General features: G+C 41.0%; 1 protein-coding gene across 1 annotated transcript in view; it reads left to right on the top strand.

The window, feature by feature from the left end:
• The first annotated feature begins 296 nt into the window (after positions 1 to 296).
• LOC130178811 (contactin-associated protein-like 4) overlaps positions 297 to 18,496 on the top strand; it is a 102,247-nt gene continuing 84,047 nt past the window's right edge. Inside the window, exons 1-2 of the mRNA XM_056391309.1 lie at positions 297 to 356; positions 1,050 to 1,247. Of these exons, the coding sequence (XP_056247284.1) occupies positions 1,157 to 1,247 (91 nt within the window). The 5' untranslated portion in view covers positions 297 to 356; positions 1,050 to 1,156. The remainder of the gene's footprint in view (positions 357 to 1,049; positions 1,248 to 18,496) is intronic.

Raw genomic sequence — 18,496 nt, forward strand, 5'->3', positions numbered from 1 at the left:
AGAAGTTGCTCAATCACAGCCCAAAACCAGGGTTTGATGAATAGGAGGGGTTGTGTCCTTGATTAAGACTTTGACCCCCCCCAAAAAAGAAAAAAAAAAAGAGGTAAAAAACACAGTTTGGGGGGATTTGAAACACTGATATACCCTATTTATCTGTATATGTAAATATTACAATATATTATACCATATGTACCATGTCTGGAAGAATTTTGTAATTTCAGACACCCCTAAAGTGGACCGTACCATTTCTTAACTAACAATAGTTACACGTCTTGTCTAAGTGCCTCAAGCCATCCGTGCTCTGTCCTGAAGTCCCTACGCCAGTACGTCACAGAAATAAAATTGAGAAACTTTAGGTAAATATAAGTAGCAGTAAATAACTAAACTGATCTTGCTGGTGTAATGGTCTTATCATCAGAGTTTCTGAATTAGACTGTGTCAAGTATGGATGAATGCTAATGTTCAAACTTTTGCCGTAGTTACAGTTTTAGCTAACCAATGTTAGCTAACTCGTACTAGCTAACTGCTAGCCATTTTATTTGTTGCTAGCCTTGTTATTTCATTGCCAAATATATATATATGTCACATATCTAATTTTAACAAACACTGGTGCTCAGTCATGAGTAGTGAGACAAATACTGTTCTCTCTACTCCACTACATTTATTTGGCAGCTTTCAGTTGTCTGAAGCACCTGCCTGCTGCTGTTCTGGGTCCCCTTTCGTTGATCCCCCTGACTGTCAGTGTATAATTTGCACTCTCATTGTAATATGTACAGTTAGAGTTAAGAAGGATATATGAATGTTTCGACCCCCTCACAGTAGACCCCCCTGTCGTTTTTACCTCTTTTTGGGGTCAGACCCTCCCAATCAGTGTCAACTATACTACTCAGATTAGAGTAAGGGTCGAAGTTTTTGATTTGAATTTATGACGTGGTGAAACTACATTTTTATCCTGCAAGTGTGAAATTGAAAACGCTCTCTCTCTCTGTCTCTCTCTCTCTCTCTCTGTCTCGTCTCTCTCTCTCTCTCTCTCTCTCCCCCTCCTCCAGTCTGTGGGGTTTGAGGAGATCTCTCTTGGAGCTGGAGAGGAGAGGTCCGCCGTCTCTCTCTCCTCCGGCAGCCACCGGGCTTCTCTGCATCCTCCCGCCGCTTCATCATGGATCTGGGGACTAAAAAAAGAGTCGCTGGGATTATTATCGCTCAGGTCGCCCTGGTTCTCTCCAGCTCATACGGGACAACCGGAGAAGGTGAGCAGGCTGTGCGCGCTTCTTTTTTTTATACTTTTCTTGGAGGAGACGCAGCCAGTCCGGGCAGCTCCAGACCCGGAGAGGAAGCTTTAAATTCATGCTCCTGTCACCCTGCCTTTACCTTTCTTGGATGCAGTGACATTCAGTTGTCACATTTAGTTGTTATGTTAAGTTGGATAAAGTACAGGTATTTATTTTCCGGTGAAGGGTGTGGGATATAGCGCATCTCGTTTGCGCACTGGTGCTCGGCTGTAAAAAGAGAAATAAGGGCAGTTTAAGTGGTTTTACATGAATGGTGATTGTTTCCTGTTATTTATGAATCAGTCCATCACTATAGCACATATTTGAAAGCAGGTAGCCTGTTCAAAGGAATTTAGTAACCGACCTCCCTTAATTCACTGGGTTTTGTCGCAGTTAATTAGCTGCTTGACTTCCAGGGTTAAAACAACCATTCCCTTATGGGGATCTTTGCACAGAGGAGGATGCTTCTGCTCCAGGACAGACCCCCATTTTATCAAAGAAAAAAAAAAAAAGGTTGTCACTCAAACATGCAAGAAGTCAGTTCATCCACTGTGTGTAAAACAACGTTATGGCTTTGTTTTCTGGTTAATTGGGTGCTCAGCCCAGCATGATGAGCACCCTGGGACTGAGCCACGTTTGTGCTCACACACTCAGGAGAGCAGGCAGGACTGACGGTGTGTGTGTGTGTGAGAAAGAGAGAAAAGGATTGTATGCAGCTTGGAGAGGTGGGTTAGGGATTGAGAATTTGCTGGTTTGATTATTTGACCTCTGTGATGGAGATGAAGGAGAAATTGTCTTTTTTTCATCTCAACCATTGAGTTTTTTTGTGCCAGTATACTACAGTGGTAACAGGCCGTTTAGCTCAGCTATGAATGTGCAGGCAGGAGAGGTACACAGATCCAAGCAGGTAAATGGAGAGAAGGGAGGAGAGAAATGGAGATGTAATTGAAGCAGATGGCTGTAAAAGTTCTCCATCCATGCTGGTTTTACGCTCCTCTTCCACAACCCCTAGATATTGCTACCTGATCCTCCCTTAGTTTTTTCCCTCTTTTTTATTTAACCTCTTTTTTGTTTTTATTTGGACCCCCCTCTTTTTTTATAGCCAGAGTTCCTCTGCCAAGTGACCAACATCATCATCATCCCATGCCTTTAATCTTCTTCACACCCATCCCTCTAGTCCTCTCTGTGACAGACCGTCTCACACACATCACTGTGAAAATGTCAGATAAGCAACATGCTCAGTAATTATAGAGGTGTGCTGGTTCTGCTGCTGTTTAATGGAAAGGCAGGCAGTCAGCTGTCAGACGGTAGAAGAGTGAGAGATACATTGCTTCTTCTGCAGCTGGAGAGATGAATGGAGAAACCAGGTGATGCAGGGAGGGGAATGCAGTTTTGAACAGATCAGTAGTTTTTCAGCTTTCCTTTCTCTTTCATTCTTTCTCTGAAAAAAAAAAATCTACAGCTTCTCCATTGAACGTTCTCCTCGCAAGCTCATTTCCTCCTGCTGCGCCTCTCCTTCAGCTGCTTCTCCTCCTCCCTGCTGGTTCTTACTCAGATCTGCTGCTCACTCTCCATCCTCTCCTCCCTGATTTGGTCTTCCTGCTCGCTGCTCCTTTCTCTCGGTCTTCTCTTCCTGCCGTTTCATTTTAGCTTCTGTCCTCCTTGCGTCTGCTGCCTGGATCTCTGCCCTCCTACTGTATCTCAATCGGAGAGCTGCTGCTGTGTCGCTCTCCCCGTCTTGCCGATTCTTCCTCTTTCTTTAGGTCCCCCCGCTCCTGCTTGTTTTCTTCCCGTTTCATGACCACATCATTTCGTATGTCTGTCTGTATACTCCTGCTGCTCTTTTCTTTCTCTATGGCTCTTCAGGTTATTTTCTGATTCTCCTGTTGCCTCATCTCTGCTGCTGTTTCGACTCTTGCTCGACTAACAAGGTGTGTTTTTTGAAGGCTCAGACCAATGCTGATACTTGCTTTTCCAAATCTCAGTTCTGTCAGGTTGTAAAAGCCTACAAAACAGAATTTAGACCACTAATGGATAATAGAAGTCTCCACTGCAACCCAGACTGATGAAATTCTGAAATAGTTTTAAAGTAAGCAGCACCACACCTATTCAACAATAATCAAAAGTCTCTGGTGCATTGACCAACTTTAAAGGAAATGTGTAAAATGAGCAATGAAATAAAAAATTCACATGCATGTTGTCATGCAGTCGTGGGCAGGGAGGAATCTCCATCATATCAGAGGTCTAAAACAGGACTGATCAATACTGAATATGTAATTAAATGCATGTAATGGCCCAAAGTATCAGCTTTCTATTGGTCCAGCACGAGATACAATCAGTGTTTTCTGCCGTGACTCTCATATTTCCACTTTGGTTTTGGTTTCTTTCTTTGCCTCGGCTGCTCAGCCTCTTACTGTTTCTGTTTTTCTCACTCGACCTGACCCAGCAGCACACTCATCATGCACGGACCATAAACCACAACAGCATAATAACTTAAGTCTGCAAAGGTGGAGGGATCCCAGCTGCAGGTTTCACACTAAGCCGCCGCCCCCCCCCCCCCCCCCCCCCCCCCGTTGAGAGTTCACTGTTCATTAAGGAGGTGGTACAAAATGACAACAAAGTAGAAATACATATTTTAACAGCCGCAGATGGTGCTCTGATGACTCGTTAGCCGGAGGAGTGAATCGCTGGGGTTTATGTGTTGAGATTCAAGGTACTCATCGTGTGAAACAGCTACCTGCAGGGCTGTGCAATCAGTGTGCGTTAAATCGTTTTTGATATTAACAGTTTGATAGTCAAGGCGTGTTTCTTACATGGAGGTGGTTGAATGAAGGCAGGTCGGCCTAGTGTTTGTAGAGACTGTAATGTAACTGAAAGGTTTGATCCCCATTACTGATTCTCATGGTGATCTAGAGGTTACTGAGGTTTGTGTTTTTCTTCCGCTGAAAATAGCTGCCAAAAGCAACACAGATGAGAGCGGTGAGAGTGAGCCAAAACAGGAGAACTAAAACAATGAGCTAAAGATGCAAAAACACTTCTAGTTTCACAAACAGTCATTTAATTTAATTTAATATATAAAATATTTATTAGTGCAGCTTTAAATGTAACTTGGCCATGTATCTTGCATTTTTAGCACAATATTGTTGTTGTTTGTTGTTGTATTTTTCAAGGGTCCATATTGCAGAAATGTAGATTTCCATGTCTTTTCTGATTATAAAGCAGGTCTAGCTTCTATATTGATACTGTGAAAGTATCAAAGCGCTCAGTCCACAGAGAAATGCACACAGCCTGTATTCAGAAACTGAGCCTTAAAACGACCTGTTAGGACTTTGTAACTTTGTGATGTCACAAAAAACAGTCATTGCTCTCAGTCATGCTCCTTGCCTTGCAGGATTTGGTTCCTCGGAGTGTTTACCTGAAATCTGCTGTATTTTTTTACAAGATCACTCAAGATACAATCAGACAATCAGAAGAGAGGCTTGAGAGAGGAGATGTAAAACTACATTAAGTTGGTTATTGGAGCTTATAACCACAAATATATCTTCTCACAGAAAACACATGAAAAGTGTAAACTATGGGACCTTTAAAGATAAGTGACGAAACATAGATGGAAACCGGAAAGCAAGACCAGAAACCCCAAACAGAGCAGAAAAACAAATTTTTAAAGATCAACACTAACATCAAGATGTTTATCATCGTAAAAGAGCAAGGGCTTGTGTCGATTAGTAACAATTTTGCACTTACACTCAAGAATCACACAGTGAGAAATCTATCACAAAGAGACCAATTTTTTCCAGCAGAAAAAAGACCAAAATCCACAGTTGCCTCAGGGCAAGTTGTGCTCTGAATAAAGCATGAGGCCGTCATAATTAGATATGATACACAAACAAGTCGGCCAGCCTAAACTTGCTTGTATGCCCATACGCTCAGCTTTGATTGGAAACAAATTATCACTTGATGTCTGGCCACTGTGGAAAGGAATTCTGGAAGCTGAAGCAGTAAATTGCTACAACTTTTTGAACATCACAGACTGATGAGATGTAGGAGTTGCAGAGTATCTCACAATGGACTGTTCCTTTCCAATTTTGTTCCTGTAAACTGAGGCTTTAACCTCCGTGAGTCTGTGAGAGATGCTGGTTGTTTCCCAGCAGCTGAACAGGAACTTAACTTCAGAAAGTCTGACTATAAAATCTGTGAGACAGTATCAAGTAAGGAGCTGAAGAAGTGAGCAGGCTGCCACAAACTGTCTAATCTTGTAAATTGTGTAAAAGAAATTCTTGATGCACGGCTGCACCTGAATAACCTGCAGCACATGTATCCACACCTTTCTTTGAGGTTGTGGAATACATTCTTTCTCTTAATTGAGGTGCTTGGACGGCTGTAGACCAAAGCGTTTTGCTAATGAGAGTGCCCCTAATCAAGTTGCTAAGATGGTGGCAGGAGAAAATTGGGTTTATATTGGACCAAGACTGAGAGTACATCTATGTTAGCAGCTCTTTGAGGCTGTGATTGACAGTGACAATTTGAGAACATGATGATGTTTAACAATTCTAATGTCCATGCTAAGCATCTTAGTTTAGCATGCTGGCATACTAACATTTCCTAATTAGCACTATACTCAAAATACTGAAGCTGATGGGGATGATGTTAGTTTTGCAGGTATTTGTCCACTAATTTAACTATTACCAAATTAAAATTTTTATCTGATGATGGCAAAAAAAAAGGTAGGTAAATCACCAAAGTTATTACACTTCATCCTGAGGGGAGCGTCAATATCTGAACCAGATTTCATGGAAATCAATCCACATAATTTCAATCTTATGGTGACCCTTAGACAAAAAGTCAGCAACATTAAAGTCAGTTGGATTGATCCTATGGGGACCATGAATGTTTGTATGTAATTTCAAGGCAATCCATGTAATTTAGTCTGGACAAAAGTGGTGAACTGATATACCATGCATAAAGCCATGTCCATCACGGCTAATAAAAGTAAGTGTGTGGCGCTGAGACAAAATGAAATCGAAAATTGCAGGCTTTTGCAGACCTTTCCTGAATAACATTAGTATCAATAATAACATGAACTCTGCTGTATTCCTCTTCACACAGAGCGGAGAAACACAGGTACAGCCTGTAATCTTTTTTCTTTTATTGTGTTGTTTAGTGGTGCTCTGCAGTGTCTCTAATCATGCCCATAGGCAGTTTTGATCCCTTGTGATTTATTTTGCTATATTTTGCTGTTTCTTTAAGCATAATTTGAGTTGGTACAGCACTGACTTTAATACATTTCTACATTAATTAGTGGATTAATTAATTAATTATGCTTTATGATTAAGCTTTGGACGTCTCTGCTGTCTCCTCATTCTTGGACTTGTGCTGCTTTTAGACAAATCAACTGCTTTTCAAAGCATAAATTCAGTGCAGACAAGACATGTCAAGGTTAGCCTTGCCGTGTAATCAGACATGAAGGCCACTGTTGTGCTCATATACAAAGTTTAATATCAGCTTGGGGGACACAGAATGGTGAATGTATATAATTGAGGTAAACTCAATTAATGACCGACAGGTCTTGATTTCCCCATTGTTGCTGCTAATAGTAAAACACAAAGGTCTGTATTATTCAAACATGGTTTTGCTTGTAACACATGAGCTAACTAACGTTCAATCCATTCAAGGAATTATCATGTGATTATGTCTTATATTTTACCTTTTTCATTTTCCTTTTCTCACCTTCCATCTGTTTCTAATTCAGTCATTCCTCTCATTTTCCAGACTGTTTGACATTCATAAGAGAACAAACCAGAACTTGTATATACACAGTATGCTGTATGTTTCGCTGTAATTGCCCTGCCTTGCAGCTGCATTGCATTCTGGTCAACTGATGCGATGCTGTGTAATGTAATATGTTTATACTTTAAATCAGTCACACTAGTGGGTGGGCTCTGGGGATGGTAATATCGGTTGATCCACCACTTTGGTTCAGACAACATGTTAAAATGTCCAACTTTACACCAGAAATAAACATGTTTACAGTTTACAGCCTGGTACAGAAAACAGTCTTGGTCTCTATAGCTAATTTCCCCCTTCATGAAAACTGCCTGGCCTCTAGCTGTCTGCTTGGTGTCACCTCAGCTAATTCAAGTCACTGAACATGACCTCTTGGCTGTGTTTGTGGTGTTGGTGCCTTTTTGTGGATTTTTCATGCAGATATCAGATAAATAGCTTTTCATGCGGTTGATTGACTAACAGAACGTGAGGCAGTCTACTCTTGTCTTTTTGAGCTGAGTGAAATTCCAGTATTATTTTAATTATATGTTAGCACTAATCATCAGGTATCAGTGTCAGCACTCAACATTACCTGGCATAATAGATTAGGTTGTTTACTAGCTAATTAGCCAGCAAATTGATTAGCCTTGGGTTAGCTTTCGAGTAAGATGCCCCAGACGCCCAGCTGTGCTAACAATGCTAATGGATGCATATGCTTGCCACCCTTATTAAAACGACATGCACAGAAGTCTCAGCTTCAGATACTCTTCATAAAACCAAAACAATGAAAGCATCCAAGGTCATTATGAAATCAAACATCTGGCAAACAGGAGGACTTAACAGGAATGTGTTAAGATGCAATATTTTTGTGATAAAAAAAAAAGAAGCATTTCAGAGTTTTAAAACCATGTGAAATTAGTATGTGTGTTTTCTGGCAACTGAGTTAGTGTGTATGTGTAATAAATACATTTATGTTGCTCTGCTCAGTGTAGGTTTAAATGAGCTGGATTGACCCCGGGTGTTTTAAGCAAACATGAGGTTAAAGTTTATGTATACACGATAATATGAAGATGTAGCTGCCTTGACTGAAAGGAGGCACATCTAACCTGCTGTTAAACACAGTAGATTGCCTCTTCAAATATTTTGAATAACTTAATTGGTAAGTTATATAAATGGTATGTAAATATTGCATTGATATGGATAAACAGTTTAATGACAACTCATTTTTTAAGCTGTTTGGTAACATGCCATAGTTCATTAAAAATTTCTGTAGAAAATATCATTTACGTGCAATGGAAAAAATCATTTTCATAAAAAGGTCCTATTGCTTGATCAGCAGTGAGGAACAAACATAAATTAATAGAAGTTCAGATTCAATACAAAATTTGAGGGGATGGATGGTAAGCAGACATCATGGTGAATACAACAAGCCAGGCGTGTTATAGGATTTCAGAAAGCAAATTACTTGTTGAGGGATCAGACCGACATCATGACGACGGAGCGATGGACAGAAAACATGATACAGGCCATCGTATTATGGTTGTACTGACATACAACAGTTGGAAATAGAAATACTGTTGTTAGAGACTGCAGGAATCCAAATTAAAAGCAAAGACTGCCTCAAAGGAAACAGCTTTGGATAAAGCAAGATATTTGGCATTTATAAGCCATAACAAAAAAGGGAAAAAAGAATCCACAGCTCACTCAAACCAATAACTTGTCCTTAAAGCATTTACTCCTCAAGAGAGCCCACCTCTTGTTCACCATTCACTTAATAATCACCTACGACTTTTCTCCACACGTCATTTGGTTCAGTGGTCTGTTGGTGCCAGGAGCAAGGTCTGGCTGAGGCTGTTTATCAGAGTGAACTGAAGGAGCTAAGATTCTTCCTGAGAGGTTTGATATTTGTGTTTCCTCACTCACCGTAACTGTGTCCGTGTCCATGACTGTGTACACAGCAGCCTTCAGCGTGATTGGTTACACAAGTAATAGCCTATCAGATCATGCTGTGGGTGGGGCATTGCTTCAGACCACAGAGTGCTGAATACAGACCAGAGACAGGTGGCTGCATCAGAGCCAAAGTAGCACATTTTTAGATTAATTTATTTTATTAGTTATCGGTTAAAAGAAATAACAATACAGATAATTGGAAAATGCAGAATTTTACCACCAATAATCAGCCAGGCTGATAATCGATTGATCCCTAATAAGGGTAATATTGAGTGGTCACTGTGTTAAATGCATTTCTTTTCCAATGATTGAACTCAACTGAAAATGTTAATATCTCTGCAATTGTAAATGAGGCCTTATACATGAAAAACATTATGCTGTAGATTGTAGTTACAGCCAGAGGTCACAGCCAGACATGCCCCCCTCCTCCTCGACTTCATCGCCAAATAATGCTGGTTATTGGTTGTGGACAAAGTAGAGAGCAAAACAGGGTCAGGTTACGATGACGCACAGTTTATCATTTATTCATATAATGCTATCCTCCCTTGCAGGCTCTGCCATGGCAGGAATGAAAGGGTTTTCATCTAGTAAATCATTATTACTTATCACCCACAGATGGAAGATAGATGGTTGCTTTCACTTTCTCAACTGTCATCTTCAGGTATTCTGTCTGTCTTGCTGTTTTGCTCTCCCTCTCTCCCAGTCTCATCAGTCTTCCTTGAGGGTTTTATCTCCCCTCTGAGCTGATTTAGAGCCACTGGAGTGTGTGCTATAATCATACCCTAATGACAGATAATCTCAAGAACACTAAATGACTTTAATCCTAGCCTAATGACAGATAATACCACTACAGTCCTACTGATTTGCATTTTCTTCCTCGTCCCTGGGTGTTAAAGTGACGGTGGCTCACTGGTTCCTCTGAGTCCCACTCTGGCCTCAAGCAGTGAAGTTTCATACCTGAATCTGTTATTAGTAGTCAGCTTGTTGTCTGCCTGCAGAAGGAAGTAAAGGCGTCCTGTCCTACCTCAAAGTCAGCTGCTGAGTTTGAGAAGCCATTTGGGAGTCAGATGTTTTACAGGTGAAACAGACGGTTGTGAAAGTCGAGGATGAATTCATATCAGGAATTCATATTCAGACAGGTTTTTTTTTTGCCACCTGCCCTCCAATCGTGTGATTTCTTAAACTCAATCTAGTTTTTCCGCTAATTACATCAAATTAAAGACAGCATGGGCCGGTAACTTACATGTTTGATGCTGAAGGGAGTTATTGAGATGCCGGAAGGCTGAATGTCAAATTCAAGGGTGTTATTATTCCCTCAATGAAGGCTGGTGGATGCCTTTAGACAATGTTGGTTATTTAAGCTGTGGGAGCTCCAGGGGAATATTAAGGGTGCTTGATTAAATATCAGAGCTCATGAAGAATCCCTCAGCTCTTCCAGGATTAAGCTGGTAAAGAAAATGCTGAGGACGGTGTAAATTCAGCAGCCTATTTCAGGTGTGGCAAAGCCCTGTCTCATGGGAATTTATTGCTTTTCAATGAGCTAGTTGTTTGCACCGAGGAGAACATAAACCTGTGAATATAAACTATTTGGTGTGAATATGTGGTGAAACTCCCTGCAAACCTCCCAGGCCCTTATGATTCATGAGAGGACAGCATCAGTGTGAGCCGGGATGAGGAAAAAGGGAAGTAGCTGAGGGTAAATCCCCCTTCATATTTCTTCTTTAGTGTCATTTATGGAAATGTGTGCAGGCAAAGTGGAGCCATGAATGGGATCTGATGAAGTCAAGGTTACAGACCCAACGTGTAGCCACCAGCCATGAATCTGGGGTTATTAACCCAGGAACAGGTAGTTAAGTGAGGAGCTGACAGACGCCTGCAGTCCATCCATTTGATATTAGGACCTGCTGGACTGCTGTATTTGTTCAAGGCCGTCCCCAGAAGACGTCTGGTTCCCAAAAAATGAAGCCATTCATCATGTGTGGTTGTCATCATCACAGATGACTTCTTGTCGCTTAGAATACTGGATCTGCTTCCATTTGTGGAGGTCATGATACTCAGTCACTCTCATGTTGAAGGATGATGTTGAAGGGCTCACCTTCCCCAGCATTTTTTTTCTCTGGTTGTTTTCCCAGTTGAGTAGATTTAGCTCAGTGCTGAGTTGAGACTTGTTTGCAATTGTGAGTAAAAGCCATTCTCCCATTGCTGAAAAGCTAGAATAACTTGGCATGGGCAGGGTCAATGGATCAATAGCTCAACACTATATATAGCATTATTCAACCCTCCTGCCAAGAATGTTGATATTGAACTATTCTGCAAACCCTCAGATAATGTTCAGCTGCTATGCTTTTTTTTTAAACATGCAATGGCAAATGTATATAAAATTCTGGCTCGTTACAATATCTGTGTAAGTATGGTATGGTTATGGTTAAGAAAAGATTGTGGTTTTACCTTAAGGTCCTATATTTGACACTTTTACTGTTTCATTTGTTGATTCATAAGATGTATTTGTGGTTTTAGCTACCAAAAACCATCTCTGTAGTTTTACATGTCCTCTCGCAGGCTCTAGTAACAACAGGTCGGTGAGACAATCAGAAGAGAAGCTCTGAGCCTCTCTTCTGATTGGCTGACTGTTTTCTGAGTGATCAAATAAAAACATAGCAGATTTCAGGTAAATACTAAGGCTTGGGACATGGCTGAGGTTGGTGACTTTTGTTGTGACATCACAAAGTTACAGAAGTCCTGACAGGTCATTTTAAGGCTGACTTTCTGAATACAGGCTGAGTGCATTTCTCTGGATTGAGCGCTTTGATACTCAAATAGACATGCAAATTTCACTTCATACTATATGGGACCTTTAATACAAATTTGAACTTTGTCACAGAATACAAAGTCCATGTAATTCCTGGTACTACTCACTGATATGTTGATGTGAATTAATGCTGAGAATACAACAGTGAGTTTTTCTTTTGAAAATGTGTTGTGTCTGTATGTTATTCATGACCTAACGGTGCATTTCCAGTTGCCACTTGTCCCTTTGTTAGTTTACTTATTTACGACTGCAAGCTGCTGTAACAGTATGGTAAAACAATTCCTCCATTGTGACATTTTGACATTGCCTTTACCTTTACACTTACTAAAAATGATGAAGTACAGGCTCTGCATCAAGCCAGAGGCAGAGAGACAGGTGGTGTCACTGAGCTCTGGAGACACAGACTGCTGTGGGAATTTTAATGTCACATTTTCCTATGTGCTTCCCACATTAGAATAAGTGTCACCTTCAAAATCTGGAAATTGCCCTCTTGATATTGTGCTTATGAAGTGTGCATTACTCTAAATTTTTGCAAGGCTAATTAGCTGATATCTTTCTTCAGCATGAGCTCATCTACATTACTTCATACCTTGCAGTCCCGGCTCTAACGTGACCTCGTTACACACCAAAATAGATGCTGATCGCTGCTTATTGCTGTCACTGCTGTGTTGTTGTTTTTTTTTTTTTATGAAGTCAGTGCTGTGTGACTACAGCTCTGCGGCCCGCTGCTCTGATATTCTGCAATGACTGCTGATGAGACGAAGCAGCGCCGGTCAGTTTCTATTAGAGAGCTGGACTGAGCTGAGTCAGTGGCCATTAAAGACGGCAGGGTAAGGCTGAATTTCAACACAACAAGACAGAACTAAATCAGAGCTAAACACTTTGAGGTCAAACAGAGGTTAAGAGGGGGGAAGATAAGGGTGAGAGAGGTGAGGATGAGGAGGGTTAAACACGAATAAGAAAAGGGAAGAAGGGGAGGAAGAGCAATATAACGTGTGAGAGGATAAAGTTTAGGGGTCAGGAGTCTGCAGGCTGTCTGGTCATAGTATTCCCTCTGTGTTTCTCACAACTGCAGTGACATTTTCTGCCGCCTTTCCCATTTTATCCCTCACTGATTTTTCACTGTTTGTGTGTACGGGCCACCATCTGCTTTCTGGACGCACCGCCTCACATTTAGGAGATGATTTGACTTCATGAGACGAAGCAGGAAGCAGATGAGGAGGAGGAGGATAACGGGGATGACAGCAGGTACAAGAGGAGAGAGAAAGGGCAGAAGAAGGGAGACAAGTAGGGGAAAGCTGGAAAAGCATGACTGTGATATTAGGGAGAGTAGACAGGTCAACGGAGGTGAAAAGAGGAACAAGGATTATGAAAAAAGAAGACACTGGAGGGATGAGGAGTTTAGGAGTTTTGAGAATTTAGCAGCACCCTCCTGTCTGTCTGTTTTCCTGCAGTGACATTCTCAACAGCCTCTACAATTTCACCCCCTGCTGCCTTTTGAGTGTGTGTGTGTGCATTTATGTGTGTGTTTTTGAGTCCTGCAAGTTGTGGGTTTTTGCAAGACTGCCCTGGTATTAATATTAATGTCTGTCCAAAAAAAACCATTCTACTGATACTTGAAATTTGAAGGAACCACTGCTTAACTCAATCATTTAAACAAAGACTGGATAAAAATTTTAAAGACTACGACACAACTTCTCATGCTATTCCACATAAAAAAACGTTAAGATTACATTAGGTATTTTCATTGACTGCCTTCATGTGCATGTCGTGCTTCTGAAGCAACCACCTTCACATTCTTTAAGGAACTTAGTGGATCTAGATTCAACAAAAAGTATTCTATTTTTTTTGTTATCCAAAGAAATCAGACAGGAAAACCACCTGATGTGATGTTAATGTCATGAATCCTAGAGCATTAGTTAAGTGTCAAAGGACCACTCAAGGTTGTTAATTCTAACTGACTGGCTTGCTGTAGTGAAGTATACCTGAGGGTCTGTCAGTCGTGTAGCATCACTGCAAGATGTGATTAGAGCTCGTTTCTGAGTACACAGACAGTACACTGTTTTTTTAGCCTGATATGAAGTGTATCTTTAAAAGGTACCTTGCTTAGATAATTGTTAGGTGACCCTCCAACCTGCGAGGCTGCAATAATGCAATAAGACTTACTGTCATACTGTATATCTCTTAAAACTCTGCCCGTAGTTTAAGAGTGAGTCATATCACATCGTTACATCTACTGATGTTTAGACATTTAGATGACATTATGTCCCATTCCAGTACATTAGTTAATGGGACAGGAGTGCAAAGATTAGAGAGGTCATCTTTAAAAGGGTTCATCCATAATGTACCAACATGGCGCTGACACATGGTTACACGCTATGAGCTTCTCTCGCTCTCTTGATGCACCTTAAATAACTCAGTATGTATCAGACATGACGGTTAAAAACACAACAATAAATAACTAATCCCATCAATCACTATCATTTTTTTTAACTTATACTCACTCATTTAGGTATAGTTTTATTAATCGTTAGTTTTAAGGGCAGATGCCTTTCGTTGCATTTGAATGTGCAACTGTAGCCTACTTTTTAAAGATACATGACAATAAAACTTGAACTTGAATCAGCACCAACTACATTTTGTACCTGACCCTGAACCTTCCTGTAGCAAAGGAAAGAAAAAAAATGATGTTCCTATAAGGATTTATACTGTATCATGTGTCATCATAAACATAGTCCTGGAAAACAATTACAACTCATATGTGAGCAGATGCTACTGCTCTGGCAGAACAGTCTGTTGCTCCTCAGGGAGCAGTGAGCAGCAGCAGGAGGTTTTCACTTCTTGACTGGTCATATCACAACAGGTTGATAAATTTTAATCCCAGTGTACCATGAAACAAAAAAATGGATTTCTGTGAAGTGCATTTTCAACTTGGAGATAAAATACTTAAAGCTCCAGCCAAAGATTAAATTTAAGGCAGGCAGAGAACAAATGTGTGTAATACTGGTCCGGAACAATGCTACCTACAATCCTCTGCTCTCAAACCAGCACAATCCTTACAACCAGCATCTTTCTGAAGAGGGAGTGGTGTGTCTCTTTGCTGTGAAGAAGATAGTTTCTCAGTTTTATGTGTTATCAAGTGTAAAGGTTGTGATCCTCTCTGTTTTGTTCCTGCCAGCTGAAAGTCCTCCTATGTGTCTTTAGCGTGGTCACTGCAGGTTTTTCACATTTCAAAGTTTTGTAGGATCAGTCTGTCGTGAGAAAGATGTGACCAACAAGCTGTGACAGGAGATATTCACCACCACATCCTCCATGTCTGAGCAGTGCACTAATTGGGGACTGTCCGGATTTTACCCCCAGCTTCCCCCCAATTCCTCTGCTCTTTGAAGGTTCAATAGTTCAGGCCAAAAGTTCTATGTTAACACTCGTCTCAACAACTTTGGTAAAGGATAGAAACTCTTCTCTTGGTTAGTTAAAGAAATTTGAGCCTTTGTGTTTCCAGCCTCAGGAAAACTGAGCTGTGAGTGTGTGAGAGGAAGATGGAGAACATCAAATTCGCTGCAGAGAAGTTTTTTAAAAAGCACTTATCTTCTAATGTCTCCTGAGGGAGGATGGCTGTAAAGTAAAACTAAGTAGATGCTGCGACTGCGGCTTCTGTTGTGGTTTAGTGAAGGTGTGAAGAGGCTGCACACACACACACACACACACACAAACTTATATCTTTGCACTTTTCCCTTACATTACTTAGCCCCTTAGCTTAACCCTAAACCATCACAACTAAATTTCTAATACTGACCCACTGGTCCTCACAAAAACACACACACACACACACACACACACACACACACACACACACAAACACACAAACACACACACACACAGACACACACACACACAGACACACACAAATACACACACACACACACACACACACAAACACATAGACACACACAGACAGACAGACACACACACACAGAGGAAATTCTGAGAAACCGAGAGCTCCACTCTCACACTAGGTTAGGGCTGAGCAATTAAAGAAAATAATCTAATTGCGATTTTTTTTGGTTTCCTTATCTTCTGTATTGTTCAACAAACACAAGCAATAAATCATTCTATATTATGACTAACACATTATTAGATAGATTAAACATAAACTGTTCTTTCCTGTAGGCCAGGCCTATATGTCATGATGAAATTAGATGATGCATGAATTGATATGAATGACATATTTTTATTTAACTACTTCAATCACAGTAGTATATTGACTGATTGGTTTAACTTACAGCCTTGTAAGCATGTAAAGTTGTCCGTCGTTATGCAGACATGGTTCTCTTCATGGAGATCCCAGTTGGCAAGCCCCTCTCATTTTCCGGCTGCTATGTTTTCCCATGTGTGGTTGTCTGGGAAGTAGGTGTTTTTTTTAAGTGCTGATACAGGTTATTAGTGTTACCCTGTGAGGTAGCAACAGTAGCAAGGCAGGTTCTGCAGAACACTTGACACTGTGCAGCATCTTCTTTTTTAAAGCCAAAATAGTTCGACACAACTGACGTACTGCTCCTCTTTGACACTAAAGTTTCCGCAGTGCCAGGTTCTGTCGAGCCTGAGGCCATTGTACAACAGGTGAAAGTGTAGTGTGCCAAGTTGTTGCGCCCTCTTTTAGCTGACTGCTCTACTCCTGCTTGCATGTCACATGACCAGAGTGTAATTGCAGCCTTTGTGGTTAGAAAATCGCGTTTTATCAAATTACCGCAAAAGTGATTAATCGTTCAGCCCTACACTACGTCCTGTGGCACCTCGTGTGACAATGCGAAAGGGGTCCCCCATAGCATAGAAGCTACAGAAAATTATCACCCAAATATACAGCTGTCCTTGGCTTTATTCAGCTTTGAGTTTCAGCTCATTGTTCAGCTGCCCAGCCACAATTTTACAGTTACGATTCACACTCACCGCTTTCATAGCGTAATGTTTGGCCGCAGCAGGCAGCTGTTTTCAATGAAAAGATCTAAAAACCCACTGTGCACTCCCTGCTTAGCTGCAAATGGCAGACAGACTGTGATAGAGACTAGCTGGTGAACATATGGAGCATTTGGCAGCTAGAGACCCAGATATTTCCCTCAGGAGTCGGAAGACATCAAAACCAGAGCCTAAAAGAGAGAGAATATTGGACTTCCATTCAACAGGTGGCCAGAAACATGACCCGAAATTAATGCTAATGGTGCTCCATAACTGCTTGATGTGTAGACAGGTTCCCCATATCAACTGAAAGGGTGATTAAATCTCTCTTGTGTTCACATCTTAATTTTTCTGCTCACAAGTGGCCAACAGTTACTGCAGGTTTAAATACAGACTGTGCGACATGTGGGTGTGGAGGCTCTGAAGTTGTTTAACGAGCTGACAGAGCTGGACTGAGTCATGAAAGTAATGTAATATCGAATGTAACTAATTACTTTTGCCTCTGAGCAATTAGTGAAGTACTATAATTACTGTAGTGAGTAATATGTAAGGAGTATTTTGTTATTCAAATAACTTTAGCTCTTTAGTCTTCTGTTGTAGAAGCAGTGTATAGAAGTAGTGTGGGGTGTGGTCTTGATTGTTTGTCTATTGACTTGCCGTCTTCCCTTTTTCTTCCTTTATTGGTGCGTTTCTGTCTCCATTCTCTTGGGTGTTGTTGGTCTCTAGAGCTAATTCCCCCCTTCATGACAACTGTATGAGAATATGAATTCTGCATATTTCAGGGTGTGGTTGCTTTGAGTGACAGGTGGGTGAGCCTATGCTTGCCACAAACCATCATGCACCGAGGTCTAGGCTCCACACGCCCCACCTCTTTGTCCATTTTTGGATTAGCTGAAAGTTAGGCACTGCCAAAATGGTGGCGACAGTGCAGCTCGCTCTGAGCTTAAAAACTGCTCTTCAGAAACCTATGGGTGACATCATGGAGGCCATGTCCATCTTTATATACAGTCTATGGTGGCAGATCACAACAGGTGTGACTGTACTTCTATTACAATAAAGAAAAAATACCCTGAGGCTGGATTGCACCAACACGGTTTAACTTTTAAACCAGATTAAATCATGGTTTAAATTGAAATTCTGTTGCACCAGATTAGTTTAAAATTAAGAGAATAAATTTAAACCTCTCTTTAATGTCAGTTTAGTTTTTAATTTAAACCAAGATTAAATTTAATTTTGTAGCACCAAAACTTTAAACTCCAATTTAAACTGTGCTCTAGCGCTAACTTCAAACTTTCCTCAAAGAAAATTGAGAGACAGACTCAACCCACTTGAGTTTTATGATGAAGATGAACTTTTGTGAAGATACCGTTTCACAAAGGACAGGAGGATTGGGCCAACTGTTAAACATGGCAGTGACAGAAATGCAGCTTTACCACCGATGCTCAAACTCCTGGTGGCCCTGAGATTCTACACTACTGGTTGTTTCCAGAGGGTGGATGGAGACCTGTTTGGCCTACACAACTCACCTGTTGTCAGCAGAGGCACTCCTCCTGTGATGAACATCTCCTGTCTCACACTCAACGCATCTTTTTGGGCTTTCGTCTTTATGTTTTTGCAACAAGCTTTAAGCTGAGCGACTTCCCTTTTTTCTTTTACGCCGAACATCCGTTAAAACAGTCAGCCAGTTGCTGCCAAGCAGTCTCTTTCTTTTTCTCCGTGCTGTTATCCGTTTTTTTATCTTCTATGATTTGGC

Source organism: Seriola aureovittata, chromosome 12 (genome assembly GCF_021018895.1).
Source record: "Seriola aureovittata isolate HTS-2021-v1 ecotype China chromosome 12, ASM2101889v1, whole genome shotgun sequence".
Classification (NCBI taxonomy): Eukaryota; Metazoa; Chordata; class Actinopteri; order Carangiformes; family Carangidae; genus Seriola; species Seriola aureovittata.